Source organism: Sturnira hondurensis, unplaced genomic scaffold (genome assembly GCF_014824575.4).
Source record: "Sturnira hondurensis isolate 20B ecotype Veracruz unplaced genomic scaffold, ASM1482457v3 Scaffold0000780, whole genome shotgun sequence".
NCBI classification, from domain to species: Eukaryota; Metazoa; Chordata; class Mammalia; order Chiroptera; family Phyllostomidae; genus Sturnira; species Sturnira hondurensis.
The window spans coordinates 23,085,892-23,103,757 of NW_028073411.1; the positions used below are offsets into that span (position 1 = coordinate 23,085,892).

General features: G+C 44.5%; 1 protein-coding gene across 1 annotated transcript in view; it reads left to right on the forward strand.

Moving 5' to 3' along the window:
* Nucleotides 1-17,739, forward strand: part of SMC1B (structural maintenance of chromosomes 1B) — a 49,873-nt gene extending 32,134 nt beyond the window's left edge. The window contains exons 15-24 of the mRNA XM_037049625.1: nucleotides 2,971-3,112; nucleotides 3,960-4,105; nucleotides 6,533-6,686; nucleotides 7,284-7,382; nucleotides 9,552-9,708; nucleotides 10,151-10,305; nucleotides 11,380-11,531; nucleotides 13,425-13,494; nucleotides 16,088-16,198; nucleotides 17,453-17,739. Coding sequence (XP_036905520.1) covers nucleotides 2,971-3,112; nucleotides 3,960-4,105; nucleotides 6,533-6,686; nucleotides 7,284-7,382; nucleotides 9,552-9,708; nucleotides 10,151-10,305; nucleotides 11,380-11,531; nucleotides 13,425-13,494; nucleotides 16,088-16,198; nucleotides 17,453-17,554 — 1,288 coding nt within the window. The 3' untranslated portion in view covers nucleotides 17,555-17,739. The remainder of the gene's footprint in view (nucleotides 1-2,970; nucleotides 3,113-3,959; nucleotides 4,106-6,532; nucleotides 6,687-7,283; nucleotides 7,383-9,551; nucleotides 9,709-10,150; nucleotides 10,306-11,379; nucleotides 11,532-13,424; nucleotides 13,495-16,087; nucleotides 16,199-17,452) is intronic.
* Nucleotides 17,740-17,866: the final 127 nt, after the last annotated feature.

Genomic DNA, 17,866 nt, shown 5'->3' on the forward strand with positions numbered 1-17,866 from the left:
GTGCTAAGGAGTATATTCTGCCTTGTTTCAGTCCTTTTACATTCACTGAGGCTTATCTGATGTGTTCTTTCTTAGTAAATGTTCTGTGTACACTTGAAAAAGTGCATTCTCCTGTTGGATGGGGTGTTCTCTGAGTGGCAGTTGAGTTGCTTGGTATTTCTCATGGCTTCTGTGTGCTTGCCGACTCTGTCTGGTTCCTCCACTGGTCACTCAGGGAGGCGTGCTGAGACTTCCAGGTGTGCTTTTGGGTCTGTCAGTTCCTCCACCCAGTTTCTGTCTGTTTCTACCTCCTGTATTTTAAAGCCTTGTGATTAGGTACATACATGTTTGGGGTTGTTGTATTATTGCTGGATGAATTCTCTTATCATTGTAAAATATCCCTTTTCATCCCTATCATACTCCTTATTCTGAAGTCTATTTGAACTTCAACAGATTTTTTTTGTAAAGAATTCTGCCTATCACTTTTTATTGAGCTTCTCATATACCGAAACCGGAATTCTGATTGAGATTGCATTGGGTTTTTAGATTTATTTGGGGAGAACATCTTCAAAATAGTAAGTCCTCTCAATAAGAACAATGAATATCTTTTATTCTAATCATCATATACTTTATTATAATTTTAAAGTTTTTTTCATAGAAATGTGTATGTTTTTATTAACTTAATTCCTGGATATTTTAGTTTTTTTCTTATGAATAGTAGCTATATTCATGATACCATATTTTGCCATGTATAATGTGCACCCATGGTTTTTGTGTGCATTATATACAGGATTATTATCCCCATGGCATGTATTCATTATATCCATGTATAATGTGATTCCTTACTTTTCCCTCAAAAATGTGGTCAAAAAATGTGTTATACACTGCAAAACACTGTATTTTTCTAGTTATACTGATGTAGAAAATGGTATCAAATTTTAGATTGGTCTAACATCTGATAACTTAATAAAACTTTATTACATTTATTTATTTATTTATTTATTTATTTATTTATTTATTTATAGAGGGGAAGGGAAGGAGAGAAGGAGAGGGAAATGTCAATGTATGGTTGCTTCTCGTGGGTCCCCTGCTGGGAACTGGCCTGCAACCCAGGCATGTGCCCTGACTGGGAATCGATATTACTTTTCTTTTTAATCTACACCAGAGGACATGTTTCCACCAACTTGTAGACAAAGAGAAAGGGTGGCGGGGGGAGAGGGAGAGAGAGAGAAAGGAATGTCGAAGTGAGAGAGAAACATCGCTTGGTTGCCTCCCATATGTGCCTAACCATGTGCCGTGACCAGGAATCAAACTGGCAACTTTTGGCACATGGAGTGACACTCCAACCAACTGAGCCACACGGCTAGGGCAGACCTCGTGACTTTTAGCAGCTGATCCATTGCGTATCCTAGGACGATGCCTCTACTGTCCAGTTGGAGATCTAGAGTGAGCAGTTACATACACAAGTTAGGAGTTCATGGGCAAGGTCCAGCCTGGAAGTATAAATTTGGGATTGTTGGCATACAGATGGTAGTTGAAGTCATGTGATGGATAAGATCAACAAGGAAATGAATGTAGACAGAAAACGGGTCGCAGGTGATGTTAACAGATGGAGCAGATGAGAAGGAGTCATTAAAGGAGCAGTGAGTGAGGGGAGAGGAAAGCCAGAGTAGTGTGGTGTCCCAAAGCCAGGTAAGGAAGTGTCCCCTTACACGCAGTCTATAGGCCTGCCTCTTGTAGCAAAGATGAATCCCTTGAGTTTGTTGTTCACCACTCCTACAGGCAGAATGGTTAGTAGTCAGGAGCAGGGCTTCTGTTGCCTGTAGTGTGTCACACTGGCTCCATCGCTTCCTAAGTGGGTAGCCTTGGGCAAGATACTTACTGCTCTGTGCCTTGGTCTCTTTGTTAAATAGGGACTGTAAGTCCTGATTGGTGTGGCTCAGTCGGTTGGGCGTCATCCTGCAAAGCAAAAGGTCAGCAGTTCAATTCCGGGTCAGGGCACATGCCGGGATGGTATATGTGAGAGGCAAACAATAGATGTTTCTCTCTCACATCCATGTTTCTGTTTCTCTCTTTCTCCTCTCCCTTCTTTCAAAAAATAAGTACATAAATCTTTTTTAAAAATAGGGACAGTAGTATTACCTGCATCAGAGAGTCAAACAACATGAGTTAATCTGTGTAAAAGCATTTATGACAGTGTCAGGCACATTAGTAAACTGTCACTAAGTAGTAGTATTTGGTTTTATGATTACTGTTGTTTTTGTTGTCTTTGTATCAATAATATCTAGCACAGTACCTGATACAATTAGTGTTTAAAGTATTTCTCAAACAAATGACTCTGTTAGCCAGATTTGAGGGTGGCAGCTGTTATTAGAATCCTTTGAAGGACTTCATGAAGCTTGCAACACAGGGAAGTGGGTAAGGAAGGAGCATGGTCTTACATTTTCATGCTTGGAGTTTGTGAGTGAATAGCTATTTCAAATGACTAAATAAATAAATAAAATAGATACAAAATTTTGACTTAAAGAGGAGAGGAAACCTATGGATTATGAAAGATTTTAAGAAACGTATTCATATGCAATGTATGGCTATTGTTGTCAGACAAAGCAGTTTTTTAAAAAATAATGGGACTCAGGAAATTTGTCAATGATAGCAATTTTGTATTTAAGATATTATCATTTTTATCTATAATAGTGTGGTTGTATATTAAAAGTCACTTCACTTTGAGATACATACTAAATATTTAAAGATGAAATTATATGATGTCTGGAATTTTCTTCAAATAATCCAGTGGTGGGAAGGAGTAATAAGTGGGGTAAGAGGTGAAACAAGATTGACCATGAGTTGGAAATTATTAAAGCTGGGTGGTAGTGACCTGGGAATTCATTATAGTATTCCTTCTACTTTTGTATGTTTGAAATTTTCCAAACAGTAAAGAAGGAATTGAAGGACTATGTTTACCACTTGTAATGCTTGACTTTATTATACTAGATTAGAATTTGAAAAACAAAAGACTCGGCTCAATATTCAACTTGAATATAGTCGCAATCAGCTGAAGAAGAAACTAAATAAGATCAACACACTAAAAGAAACTATTCAGAAAGGTACAGAAGATACTGATAACCTGAAGAAGGTAATTGGTACTGGAGTGTCTCATCACTGAAATACTGACTTCCTTCATTGAATACATGTTTGTTGTGCTCCTGCGTGTTACAGAGGAGGTGGGGGCACAGGTTTGAGCAATAACTTGAAGTAGAATGGGCATAGTTTCATGAATGATTAGATTTGGAAGTGGGAGAGGAGGAGGAGGGGGCATGCCACAGAGGACTGCCCGTAACTTGGGCAGCTGGTAGGTAGGAGGAGCAGGTTAAGGAGAGGAGATTCTGGACCTGTGGGGCTCGAGTTGCCTTTGTGATGTCTAGTTAGCCATTTCCGTCAGGTAGTTAAAGAGCGTGTAGATAACAGGAGAGCTCTAGACTGGGTTATGGGGTTAAATGGAAACCATTTGTGAGTGGTTGAGACTCCCAGGCAGAGAGGAAGGCGGTGCCGAGCAGCAGAGCGGGGAGAGGGTTCTGGGGGAGCATTCACACAGGTTATGAAGGGAACCAGTGGGGTGATAGCCTAGAAGCCCCAGAGTTTCCAGGAGGAAGTGATGAAACTCATCAAACAAGGAAAGTTGGAAAATATCTAGTTCGCTGCTGAAGAGGTTGTAGTAGCAAGACCATTTTCACTGGACAATGGGAACAGAAGTCAGGTGGCAGGCTGAGGACTGAATCCAGAGTGCAGGACCAAGGCCGAGGGTGGTCACCAGTTCCCAGGGAGTGTGCAGTGAGAGCGTCCTGCTCCAGGAGAGCCTCGGGTGGCACGGGGGCAAGGGTGCACCTCAGAGTGGCTGCTTGGTTTCACTGGTAAGAAGCAGAACTGTAGGCCTTACTGATGTGAAAGATGGTAAAGCTGCAATGCCAATCATCTCCACTCAGGCTGAAGACAGTTGTCTGCAGGCTGTGGATGAACTCATGGCCAAGCGGCAGCAACTTCAGGACAAATTTGCTGCTCAGAATTCCAACGTTGAGAAAGTCCAAGCTCAAACTGAAGAGGAACGAAAGAAGTTTTTGGCTGTTGACAGGTAGTTAAGAAGTTCATCAGTTTGAAAGGCTATGACCAGAGTTTTAAAGTATTTACCATGAATTTGATATTTATTATAGGAAGTTTTGTTATTTCAATATGTGTCCTTTGTTGCTTTTAGACTCACATCACAGCCTTTAAACATTTTAATTTAGGGGAAAACCAAGAGACTGCTTAGTTGTTTAGAGTGAGTAAACAGATTGAGTTTGTTTGTTTTTATCCTCACCCGAGGACACTTGCTCATTGCTTTTAGAGAGAGAGGAAAGGAGAGAGAGAAACATTGATGCGAGAGAGGGAGAGGGAGGGAGAGGAAGAGAGAGGGAGAGGCATTGATTGGTTGCCTCCCGATCGCGCCTGAGTAGGGGATCATACACATCCAGATCGGAGGGGAGACTCACAGCCCAGGTATGCTCCCTGGCCAGGAATCGAACCTGAAACCCTTCGATTACGGAATGGTGCTGCTCCACCCAACTGATGCACACTGTCCAGGGCAAGAGTGAGTGGTTCTTCTTCACGGATGAAGACATGGACCTGTATAAAGAGTCCCTCACCCGCCCTGACTGGTGTGGCTTGGTCAGACATCGTCGGCAAAGTGAAAAGGGTTGCTGGTTGACTCCCAGTCAGGGCACGTGCCTGGGCTGCAGGTTCGGACCCCAGGGCCACTGATTGATGTTTCTCTCATCGATGTTTCTCTCTTCCTCTTTCTCCCCTTCCTTCCTCCTCCCTAAAAATAAATAAATAAAATATCTTTTAAAAAGAGCCCCTTACCCTAAATTCTTCTTGACACTGGTATTTTCCTTCTGCAGAGTCTTCCTCTAGTCTGTTTCTGTGACAAAGCATGACAGGTAGGGACCACGACCACATGGCTGCACATCCCATCTCTGCTCCCTAGGTACCATGCCCTCCTTCCCTTGTCAGTAGATGGGCATGGCCGTGCCCACTCAGGGAATAGTTGTGAGGTTGAACATACGGCCATTTATGTGGCTCTCAGAACAGGGCCTGGCGCCTGATGGGCATGTGCATTTGCCACGATGATGACAGTAACTTTCTGGATCAGGTAGCTCTGTCACGCCACCATGACAGTGGCTTTCCTGTACAACCAACACCACTGTCAGTGATCAGGTGAAATGTGCTCTGTTCCTGCTCGACCTCTTGGCATTTCATGGTTTTCCTCGCTGTTAAGGATGTTCAATGTTTCAAGTGTTGACAAAGTCTTATAAGAGTTTACTTGAGCCCTACTTGTGACAATTACCAGGAAGCAAAATTGCAATGGATTGAGAAAATGCTCTGCAGAATGGCAGTTCTACAGCTTATTTTATACTTTCAAATCCAAGGAGGAGACAGAAGGGGTCACATGAAATCCACTGGATGTAGATTAGGGTGTGGGAGAAGGTAAAGTGGGGCGATCGCTGGGATTGGGTAGAAACTGAAACACACACTGGTGGGTCAGGAGAGTGAGTAGCATTATGTAAGCACGTTGCTCTCTCGTTGCCCACATGCCATGGTCTGTGGCACGGTGTGCCGGGCTCTGTGGCCGCCTGGTCTGGCTCTGACGGGGGGGTTACTTTGACTTGCCACGCATGTGCTAGATGCAGGAAGACAGTAGACAGGCTCACTCAGGGCAAAGACTGGCCTTTGCAGGGAAGCTGCAGGTCTAGGACGTGACTCTTCGTGTCATGTGTTTAACGAGGAATGTTACATTCAGACCGTCTGTGAGGCCCCGCTCTGTCTCTGAGTTTGTAGGGCCCACCATGCAGAGCTCCCCGGAGCTTGTGAGGGTTAGTGTGTGGCCCTTTTTCCATCTGCCCAAGACACAGCCAAAAGTTTTTTGTCTAAGATTCTTGAGTGCAATGAAAGTTATTTTACTCTTCTTCCTTTCTTTTAAGTTTAAACAGAACCACATCTTTTGTTTGTTGTCATATTCTTGAAAACCATGTAGTTTTATTTTTTGGTTTTGTTTCTAGGTTCCTTTTAAAATGATATATTGTGTTAGCTGCTAGAATTCCCAAGCCCTCACTTAAGACAAAAGGCATTTCATTAGAGTTGATAGTAGTAACACAGTTCCGTGGGGTGTGAGGCAGTAAAAGAGACTGTGGAGCGTGGGACACCTTAATTGGCGAGACGTCTCTCTTACCAAGAGACTGTCTGGTTGGAGGGCTTAAAATGCAGAGCTTATATTGAGGGGAAATGCAGCTTGGCTGGGGCAGTGTGCACAGCGCAGTTTACAGATGGTATGTTACAGAATCGTAATGAACTAATTATATCCCAGGTGTTAAAGTTTCAGTTACTGGCATCAGTGAGATCACTTGAGAACTTATAGCACTCATAGGAAAAGATAATTTTGTGTAAGATTAACATTTTTCTTCTTTGATGCAACTCTACGTAATGAGTCCAATATAACCAGTCTTTCATATCTGTGTGTTTACAGGGAAGTGGGAAAATGGCAAAAAGAAGTTGTAACCATTCAGTCTTCCCTGGAACAGAAACGGCTAGAGAAGCATAATATGCTGCTTGATTGCAAAGTTCAAGACATTGAAATAATCCTGTTGTCGGGGTCACTGGATGACATCATTGAAGTCGAGGTATTCCAGTGGTGTTTTTAAAATGGGCACAGTTGTGTAGAACTTAATGCAGTGCCCTTTGCTGCCTGGTGACATCCCAGCTCTGCAGGTCCTTCCTCGTGTTCTAGCACCCCTGCAGGGGCAGAGAAGACTGCTCCTCCTCCTGGGACAGAGGGGACCAATCAGTCATCTCCAGAGGACCAAGCATTTTGTGCAGTTCTCTCCTCCCACCTGCTCATCCAGGTCCTTCTAGCCCATGGATGGACCAGTTTCTTACCTGTGTGGAGACACCCAAGAGAAGTCAGAGAGTTAAAGCTTTGGGGGTTGAGAGGGGAAGTGACTCAGACATCTCGGGGACAGCTGTCCAGGCAGAGGGCCGTGTGCTGGCCCTGGGTGGATACGTGCCAGCCTTGTGCAGTTGGAGCAGAGTGAGAGCAGAGCAGACTGGCACAGAATGCAGTTAAAGGGGTGACAGAGCACCAGCTGGCTAGGACCAGACTGTCATGGTCTTACAGGCCAGACTTGAGTGAGGTGACAGTCACTTGGAGAGGTGGAGCAGACAGATCAGTGGAGATCACCATGTTGAGTAACGAGGAAAGGGCTTCCTGTATTTTTCAGCTGGGAACTGAAGTAGAAAGTACCCAGGCCACACTGGATATATATGAAAAGGAAGCAGCCATTGAGATAGACTACAGCTCTCTGCGAGAGGATTTGAAGGTAATTGAAAGATTTCTGTTGTTTATGACTGACTTGCAATATAGTGAATGTTTAAATGATGTAGGATAAGTTTTAGAGCATAAATTCAAGGGAAATGTAGATTTCCTAACGAAGAAATAGCTGATAAAAATTAAACATTTATACCAGCATTTCTCACTGCGCATTTTGCAGAACACTAGTACCATGAAGTGTCTTGTGGAAGAAGAAAGCTTTTTGTATTTTGATTCCCAATGAATTAAAGTTTTTTTAAAGTCCTGCAATAGACAGAAGTAGCCAACATGCTCCAGCATGCTGATTTGGCCTTGACAGTGTCCTAGGGACACCTCAGTAGGCGACAGAGCCTTCCTGGCTGCAGAGCACAGGCTTGGCATCCAGGTCAGGGTGTCGAACTAGTGTCTCTGGCTCCGTTCTCAGTCGTCCCTATGGGCCGCTTTTCTTCATGTTTGACTTGGTCCTGCGCTGCTTCTCTCAGGAGGGCAAAGGGACTGCAGCCATTCTTGGCTTTCCAGCCACAGCCATGACCTTCAGAGAAGGGAGAGGCCTTTTGCAGTGGGGCTGTTCTTGACATTGAAGGAGATCTCTTCCTACAAAGCTCCAGCAATTGTCCCCTCATCACAGTGGCCTGAATTTGGGTCACATGTTCATTTCAAACCAATCACTGTTGGGGTGGACTGGACTTAGTCTTAGACCCAGCAGGCCCTGCCCCACCTGACCCCCAGGCACAGAGGGTCTGTGAGGGAGAAGTGGTCAAACGTGGGCTGTGTGAGAAAGGAGGGAATGGTGAGTGGATGGATGCCGAGTAGCAATATCCACCACATATTTTCATGTGTTCTTAACGTATTTTGTTACATTTGTTGGACTTTGGATTGTATTTGTGGTATTTTTAGGTAATCAGAGAGAAGCTTATATCTTTTCTACAGTGTATTTTACTGCTTTCATATCTGGAAAGTCCTTTACACCTCATTACTGAATAAATATACATATTTTTCCTGTTTATGTTTTTTTTTGTTTTCATTCACTCACATAATTCATCTGCAGTTTATTCTAGCATATGGTATAAGGTAAGAATCTGTTTTGAAAAAGGTACCTAAGTTAACCAGTTTACTCAATGTTTTTCAAATAATTATTTTCCTGATAAATTAAAAAGTCCCCTTTATTGTATAGTAATTAACCCCCTCTGGGAGGTCATGCCTGCACCACTTGTTTCCTCCTCGTTCGAGCTATTCAGGCTTCAGGCTTCAGCTTCCGTGATACTCTCCAGGTGGGTTGCACGGCCCTCCCTGGCCACGGTGCCTGTGCTTGCCTGTCAGAGGGTTTCTGCACTGCTGTAGATGCCAGTGTGTGTCTGACTTCCTATGCGCTCTTCAAAGGCAAGAATAGGACAGGAGGGGTTTTTAAAAAGATTTTATTTATTCATTTTTAGAGGGAAAAAGGGAGGGAGAGAAACATCAGTGTGCGAGAGAGACATCAATCGTTGCCTCTCACATGTCCCCAGCTGAGGATCTGGCTTGAAACCCAGGCATGCGCCCTGACCGGGAATTGAGCTGGCAACCTTTGGTTTGCAGGTTGGCACTCAATCCACTGAGCCACACCAGCTGGAACAGGACAGGTTTTTTTTTTTTAATCATTGAATTCTCCATATCTAATAGTAGAAGGTCAATATTTTTAATGAACAAGTAAATGAAGGAAGTACACGAATTGTTGATTCTTAACCAGATTAAGAAATATGGAGGTGAAGCACGTTTCAAAACAGCAGCATCCGTAACAATAACTAAAGCTGTGAAATCGCAGCCCACCTGGGAAGCCACAAACAGGGTCCCTGACACTCAGATGCTCAGGCAGGGAGAGGGCTGGTGAGAAAGGCGGGCTGGACCCTGCAAGGCCCTGTGCCTGATCCCTTAGCAGTTTGGATCTAAAAGGCATGCTAATCATTGCTGTTCTTTGCCAATAATAGTCTCTACGATCTGATANCATCCGTAACAATAACTAAAGCTGTGAAATCGCAGCCCACCTGGGAAGCCACAAACAGGGTCCCTGACACTCAGATGCTCAGGCAGGGAGAGGGCTGGTGAGAAAGGCGGGCTGGACCCTGCAGGGCCCTGTGCCTGATCCCTTAGCAGTTTGGATCTAAAAGGCATGCTAATCATTGCTGTTCTTTGCCAATAATAGTCTCTACGATCTGATAAGGAAGTCGAGGCCCACCTTAGGCTCCTGCTACAACAAGTAGCATCGCAAGAAGATGTCCTGTTGAAGACAGCAGCCCCAAACCTGAGAGCCCTGGAGAACCTAAGGACCGTCAGAGACAAGTTTCAGGAGTCCACAGACGGTGAACCGGAGCTTTAGTCCCTCGCAGGATCATGCCCTCGGGGGTTGGGTTTGGTTTCTGTAGCAGTTATCAACAACTCCCCCGGGGATTGTATATTTGTTTTTATTATATATTTTTCTTTGTTGTCTTATATTAATGTGTGCTTTTAATACTGAATCACTTTTAATTGCTTCCCTTTTGAAAAGTGTTCTGCTTTAATTTAAAAACAAGTTTATTGTTTTTGAACAGATAATATAGTCATTACCATTTAAAAATTCACCCCAACCAAAAAAGGGCTCATCAATTGCAAGAGCCATGTTTGTGGAGTTAATAATAATTTGTTTTCAATGTAGATTTTATTCAAGACAACCACCTCAAAATCCAGTTTAAGTAATTTATGCTGTAAAATCAAAGAGAAGCTCCTCAGTGGTCTCTAAAATAAAGAACATTGATTCTCTCTTAGCTTTTGAGGCGAGCAGAAAGGAAGCCAGAATGTGTAGGCAAGAGTTTGAGCAGGTGAAAAAAAGGAGATATGATCTTTTCAGCCAGTGTTTTGAGCACATCTCAGTCTCAATTGATCAAATCTACAAGAAGCTCTGCAGAAACAACAGTGCCCAAGTATGTATTTTTCACCCCCAAATATTACTGGGAAATTTGTGTTATTGGTGGTTCTTTTTTCCGGTGGGGAATAAATACCCACTACATTATTTGAGTGACCCACTGACAGGGCACATTCAGCTGATGAGGACTGGTTATCACTATAGCCTATTCTGGATCCCACGTACTTGACCTCCGGCCAGCCTGGACAAGGCCAGGTCTCTAGTCCTGTTTCTTCATCTGCAGAATGAGTGGGTTCACTCACCTGGGTTCCAAGTTCTCTTTAGTTCTGAACTTATGTTGACTGGTATTAATTCGGTTTTATTGAACTGCCAGTGGTCTCTGTAGTGGAGGTGGGGGAATGGAGAGGGTCTTGGGAAACAGTTGAGCTGGGGTCTGTGAGCTAGCCTGAGTAACAAAGCAGAGGAAAGAACTGAAGGCCTGATCCAAACCCAGATAGGTGGGCTGTGAAGGCAGTCTCTGCTGTAAGCCCTCCCCCTCCCATCGACAGTGCCCACAGCAAGTCCTGTGGACCTACCTGAAGGTGTAATAAAGACAGAGGTCGGGTCTTGTGTATCTGCTTTCACTCTTTCGCATGGTGTCCTTTATGACTGAGCGCTGACCCTGGGGCAGGTGTTTTGAATTTCAACCAGACGGAAATTTACTTAGTTTCAGTAAAGTAGGCCTGAGGCCTGAGAAAGACCCACTAACTCTTTGAGGGCAGCATTCATCTCTGTGCCTACTGTACACGGCCCCAAAACAGGTGCTCAGTAAACAGTTGACAAATGGACCAGTGAATGAATGAATGAAAACCTTTTTAAGACTGGCATGTGCTGCTGTAGTTTGAATGGCAGCTCATGGAAGGCCCGATCCTTTGTGTGTGTGAGAAAGTTGTCCCTCCTCCCAAACAGAAAGCCCTGTTGTCTGGGATAACATGTGAAGCTAAATCGTTATTCACAGGCATTGGTCTTTTCCATCAAAGGGGGGGGCGGCACGGGAACCAATAAAATATTTTGCAATTAGCCCTATTGCAAATCCAAGTTAAAATTTACTAATTGCTTTCCTGATTTTGCTAAATAAATATGTGTGTTTCAGGCATTTCTTAGCCCAGAGAACCCTGAAGAGCCTTACTTGGAGGGAATTAGCTATAACTGCGTGGCCCCAGGCAAGCGGTTCATGCCGATGGACAATTTATCAGGGGGAGAGAAATGTGTGGCTGCTTTGGCTCTCCTGTTCGCTGTGCACAGGTAAGGTCGCAGTGAGCGGGGATTCTACATCAGGGCGGAGACCAGGGGACCTCCTGCGGGTGCTGGTAACTGTTTGTCTTGGCTTGTGTGTGGCGGCATGTGGTACAAAGCTCTTTTCCTCAGCCAGACAATTCAGGTGATGTTTTATGTCTATAACAATTTAAACAAAATCTAAGAGAGAATTCGATCTTTGACAGATTTTTATTAAATTTGTTACTTATATTTCAGCTTTGTACAAAAGTAAGTAGAAAAATAAATACTTGGAATAGCCAAATGTGACATCAGAATTGCAAAAAAAAAAAGTAACAACAAACCCAGGTAAAACAAAAACACCCAGCTTGTACAGTATTTTCCTAGTGCAGATTCAGAGATCTGCTGTTTAGTAAAGGATGTTAAGCAAAGTATTTCTTCTAGAAAAGAAAAAGTTTCACGCCCTCATTTCCACTGATGATGGTGGCACTGTTTATAAGGTCAGTCAAGAAAAAGTTAGCTAATGAAGGCAATTAACTCTTAGCATCCAGAGCATGACGCGAACATCTCGGGTGCAGATGCTGCTGCCTGTGTTCTCATGGTCTGGAACAGCAGCGTGGAAGTCCTGTGACTGGTTGTTACTGGTCTCACGAAGGAAGAGACCCCTACAGGAAGAGAAGAAAAGACAGTAGTGCAGGAGGCACTGAGGAAAGCAGGGCAGGGACCTTAACAGGAGCCCGTGCTGAGGAAATCTCACCAGAATGAGATGATTTCCGGCCATCACCCCATCCATTTATTCAACAGCTATGCATTCAGTGTTTACTGTGTGGCAAGTGGTGTTTATGCATTGGAGAGACAGCAGTGAACAAAACAAATCCCTGCCTCAGAGATACTTCATGTTAGGTGGGGAAGACAGATGGTAAATAAGGTGTATTACTAAATGAAATCTCTAATGTGGAGACTCTGAGAAAATGACAGATGCTGCAGAGAAACAAAGCAGGAGATGGAGATTCTAAGTCGCACAAGAGAGATGTAATACTAAAAAGAGTTATCTGGGAAGGCCTCTTTGAGAAGGTAACAACTGAACAAAGATATGAAGGAATTAAGGAAGCGAGCGATGTGGATAGCTAAGGAAAGAATGTTGTAGACATACAACAAGGTCAGGTCAGCAAGTGCAAAGGCCCTGGGGCCAAAGAGACACTCTGCAGCTGTGACAGGCACCGCGGGTTAGGAAACTACTGTCGGGCGAGGGTGAGAGCAGAAGGGTCAGAGACAGGCATGGATGTGATTTACATGGCTTTTGGTAAATCAGTTAGGCTGGTAAGGGCTGCCATCAATTGAGGAGGGGAAGGCCACAGGAGGGAATAGGTTTGGAGGGACAGGTGAAGAGTTTGATTTTGGATGGGTTTGAGTTATTTATTAGACACCCATCAGGAATTGTTGAGTAAGCTGTTGGATATTTGAGGAGAGTTCAGGAGAGAAATCAGAGCTATCAGCTGAAGTGTGGGAGCCGTCCACATGTGGGTGTTATTTACAACCCTGAGAGCAGGTGAAAGCAGCACAGGAGCCAGTCAGAGGAGTGCTCTAAGCCCTGGGCCCAAGGGCACTGCAGTGTTGGGTGGAGATAGAGGAGTGGGCAGACTGGACTGGGAAGGGGCAGTGAGTGCGGGGTGGTGTGGAGTAGATCCTGTCATCCCTGACATTGGAGGAACAGTCGAGGACCACCCCGGGTCCCACCACCTGCAGAGGGATGGGACCTCTGGATGTGGACCTCGTGGGATGTGGACTGAAAATCGAGCATTAGATTTGGTAACATACAGAATCATCCAAAGCATATATCTTATTTATCTGAATATGGCTAATCCTTTCCTCCCAGTCTTTTGTAAGATAAATGGAAAGTTGTAACTTGTCCTTTTTTTCTAGTTTTCGGCCTGCTCCATTCTTTGTTTTGGATGAAGTGGATGCAGCCCTGGACAATACTAACATTGGCAAAGTGAGTGTCCTCTGCTTTTCATTTCCAACAGAATGCCTGTAATTCAAAGGTCCTATTCTGGTCAGGAGACAGTGTACCCTGAGCAAAAATAGTTTGATAATTATTGATGAGAAATCAATATAAGTTAAATATCTATAAACAGAATGGTTTGGATAGTTTCACTCAAAGCTTAGGGGACAGACTTGAGGGTTCCACACGGAGCCAAGTGAAGATGGCGGTGTCGGGTCCCCAGCAGTGCTCCTGAATAGCTGCCTTCTGATTTAGATGTTGGGATGTTAGAGTCACTAACAGGCCCCATGGCAAACAGGACCAAATTAGTCGTTTAGTAAAGTCCAAAAATAACATCTCCAAATAAAATTCCAAAGTGATTAAGTTCAAAGTGGTGCCCCTCCGTTTTATTTATTAAAATGTATCCAGTTACTGCACTTGTGTGTGGCCCTGTTTCCAGTATTGGAGACAATGAGGGAACCAAGGAAGCAGTTAACTCCCGAGATTCAATTTCAAGTTCGCCATAAAGATCAGTGCGTAGATACCCAGGCCACCTGGAAGAGGCTCTCAGGCTGCACATCCTGACTTTTGACATGAGAAGGGGGCCCGCCATGGAAGCATGACCAAAGGACAGAGGCCCACATCAGCAGGACCCATCACTGCCCAGGGAGGGGGACCTGTGGCCTACAGACTCCTGGTACCATGATCCTCCTGCCCGAGAACATCCACTGTTAGAGCTGGATGAATTAGATTCCTGGTTCTGATTTGAGGCACATCCACCTTCCACAAATGACTGGCTGGGCTTTGTGTTTATAGCTGCTTACCTGGAGACTGCTCCAGTCATGCTGACAGATACGTTTCTCATTATTAACTTGTAAATGGGCATTCTGGTTTACACCTTAGTATCATGAGCTTAGAGTCCCCCTCTCTGAGACATGCATTTGCTCTCGGGGTGCCATTCAGGTCCCGAGTCTGAAGTCGACCTCCCTGATTTCTTACTGAGTCTCGTGCAAAAGGCCTGGGAGAGTCAGGACTTTCAGGAGCTGCAGTCCCCGGTGCCTTCTAATGGCAAGTTGCCTCTCAGCATTTCCCAAGATGCATTCATCTAACCCAGATCTCTCCGGGAGCCTGCTTTCTGGACATGTTTCAGTGCAAATAAGAAAGCACAACTCCAGACCCACAACACTTAGTCCCCCGAACCTTGTAGAGGACAGGCACGAGCCACATTATGTGACCTTCCAGACTTTAGGGTAACTGAGAGAGAATACAGGAACAGAAGAACATCTTGTCTCTTGAATGCCAGTGAGTCTGCATCAGGGAACTGGACTCCAAGGCCTGGCTCATTTGGGAGAAATCATCCCTTTGATTAATTTGGGCACTTTGTATCCTATATTCTGTGTGTTACAGAGGAGTGGGCACCTGTCTTGGTAGACTGCATCTTTTCTCAGTGGCATTTAAGATACCTGTATCTTCTAACAAAATGTAGATGTTTGTACTGATGGCATCTCCAGGAACTAGGTCTTACTTAAGACTCTCTTCTATTACTCTCCATCCTGTGTGTTAAAAACTTCACTTCCAGTTTCTCTTTGAGATGTGCGTTCCCGGCACTCCGTTGCCGTACTGAGTCTTAGCAGTTAACGCAGTACAAGCAACCATGACATAGGTCCCCTCCCACTTGTGACCAGGGTGCCCAGCATTCTTCATACGTAACCCTCCAAGCAAAATGCATGCCTTCCATTATTACCTCCTGTCTCCTCTTCCTCTCTGATCAATATCCCAAGACTTTTTTAGTCCTGCAGCCTAGTGACTACTGTTGCCTATAATGCCAGGGTTCTTCGGTCAACTTGACCTCAGCCAAAAGCAGTTTCCCTCTTCTCGTCATTCAGCTCCACTAGTGACTCAGTCCTCACCTGAAGCTTGCCACTCCTGCTTCCAGTGCTGTGTCCTTAGTGTCTCGGGTGCAGTCAGGACTAAAGCACGTGGAGAAGACCCATTCTGGGCACACAGAGATCCGGGGAATTGGCAAGGGTCTTGTTAAACTGTAGCTTAAGTCTAAGTTCTTCCTCATTCTCCATGTCTGAGCAGTTTGTTACTATCCACAGTGTTCTGTTCTTAATCGAATTCCTTAGAATTGACCTTCCTGAGGAAACGACTGAGTTCACCTCTAACCAAATGACTGGATTATAAGTACATATGTCATTGCCATATTTTCCCTGTTTTCAGACTTTGAGCTGGCAAACTAGGAAGTTGGAAGTTTAAACACCAGCTGTCCTTCACCCTCACAAAACGTCTGAGTGGTAGCTTTTGTTTTATCTTGTTATAAAGGCTGCTTGCATATTTATAGCATCTTGTGGGTAAAAAAAGTTTTATTCTTAAAAATATTCTTGACCTAGACAGGATGAGGTTTGTAATTTTACTAACCTCTTACGTTAAACTCTGAGCCAGTTCTGTTCGGTGGTTGTCCTGGGTTACCAAATCACCAGGAAAGCAGGCAAGTGTCTGTCACCTAAAATGGGCCGACTGAGACCTGCAGGAACACTCTCCCTGAACCCAGAAACGAGGGCTTTTCTTCTTGGTGGCCAGTGTGCCTTTTCTTTCCTCCCAGGTGTCAAGTTACATCAAAGAGCAGACTCAGGAACAGGTTCAGATGATAATCATTTCCCTGAAAGAGGAGTTCTATGCCAAGGCTGATGCTCTGATTGGCGTCTACCCAGAGGTAAAGCTGAGGCAGGGGGGGTGGGGGTAAGACCTAAGACCACCTTTCAGGATCCTGACGCACACCCACAGGCTCCTCATGGAGACTGTGGATAGTTTGATTTCTGCTGTTGATAACTACAGGCTGAAATTATTTTTAATCAAAGATTTTAAAATGCTCAGATATTTTCCTTCGGCAGTACAGAGATTTAAATATAAAAAGTAGAAAACTGCAGAGCATTTCTTTGAACATAATAATACATATTATTAACTACGCAGAGTAAACTTAATATTGTAGTTCCTACTTCTGTAATGTTTGGGCGTTTTAGGCAAAGACAAATGCATTGTGGTAGAACTAACAAGGAACCATTTACCATCCAAAAGTACCAGAGGGGGAAAAAAACAAAGAAATTGAACAGAAGTTCCAGGTTGCATGGTAACTTGCAGAATTTGAACACACCTTTCTTAAGCTGCTCAAAATACTCAAGCTAATGGAGTAGAGCACATAGCTCTAATCATTCCACATTTGAACAGTGAGGCTTTCCTTTCTGACTTTTCCTTTAAGCTAAAATAAAAAGCAGTTTCCCTTCCTGTGCCTATAGAATGTTAGGGGGCACTGGGAGCTCTCACCCCTGTGGGAGAGGAAAACGGTCTCCTTAGGGCCTCGGCCAAGCCTGTGCGTCGGGCAGGTGAGACAGGTTCCCGAGAGAGACACCAGCAGGGGCTGATGAACACGAGCATCGCACCTGAGTAGCCAAAGGGGTGGCTAGAGCTTGGGCCTCTCCACCACCTTAGGGTGTAACGGGGCAAAGGGGCTTCCAGCTTCTGGGGAGGGTGGTGACGGGAAGGTGACCAGGAAGAGTGTGGGAAACAGGTTGGGTTTGCTCTGCAGATTCAAACGGGCGCCACCTCCGATGATAAGCTGGTAAGAGTAGGGAAGGCATCATCATGTACAAAATGTAAATCTCCTTCACAAGAGGAAAGCTTGTACCCAGGTCTTACAGCTTTGCCTGCATCTGCTGGTTCTCAGTAGCTCAAAACAGTCCACATGCCCAAGAACCGTATTTTGGTGTGGAATAGTCTAGTACTCTTTACCAGATAATACAAAAAATGAATCAGTAAAGTTGATGTAAATGCAATTGATACCTTCTTAGGTGGCCATAAGGAATGTCCTTTTTAAATGTAGGTCCAGATTCACTATTGGCTCTTACTTCACATGTAATGACACCTTTTCCCATGCAGAAGGACTAATTTCCAACTTTCTGCTCTCTTTCAGCACGATGACCACATGTTCAGCCGAGTACTGACCCTAGATCTTTCTCAGTATCCAGAAACTGAAGGCCAAGAAAGCAGCAGGAGACAGCAGGAGTCTCGTTAGGGTCCAAAGTGCCCTTGAGCCACTGCCAGCTCTCAGAGCAGATCAGATGGTGGTCAGAGTCCTCACTGTTCAGTTCTCACTCTAACGTTCAGTCCCGGGCTGGGTTGTTCAGTTGGCTGCAGCATCGTTCCCTGCACCAAGACCGCCAGTTTAATCCCCGGTCAAGGCACATACCTAGGTTTCAGGTTCAGTGCCCAGTTGGGGAGCATACGGGAGGCAACTCATTGATGTCTCTCTCTCAAAAAAAATATAAGTCCTTGGGGTCAGGATTTTTAAAAAAGTAAAAGCTTAACCATTTCTAGCCAAAGAGGT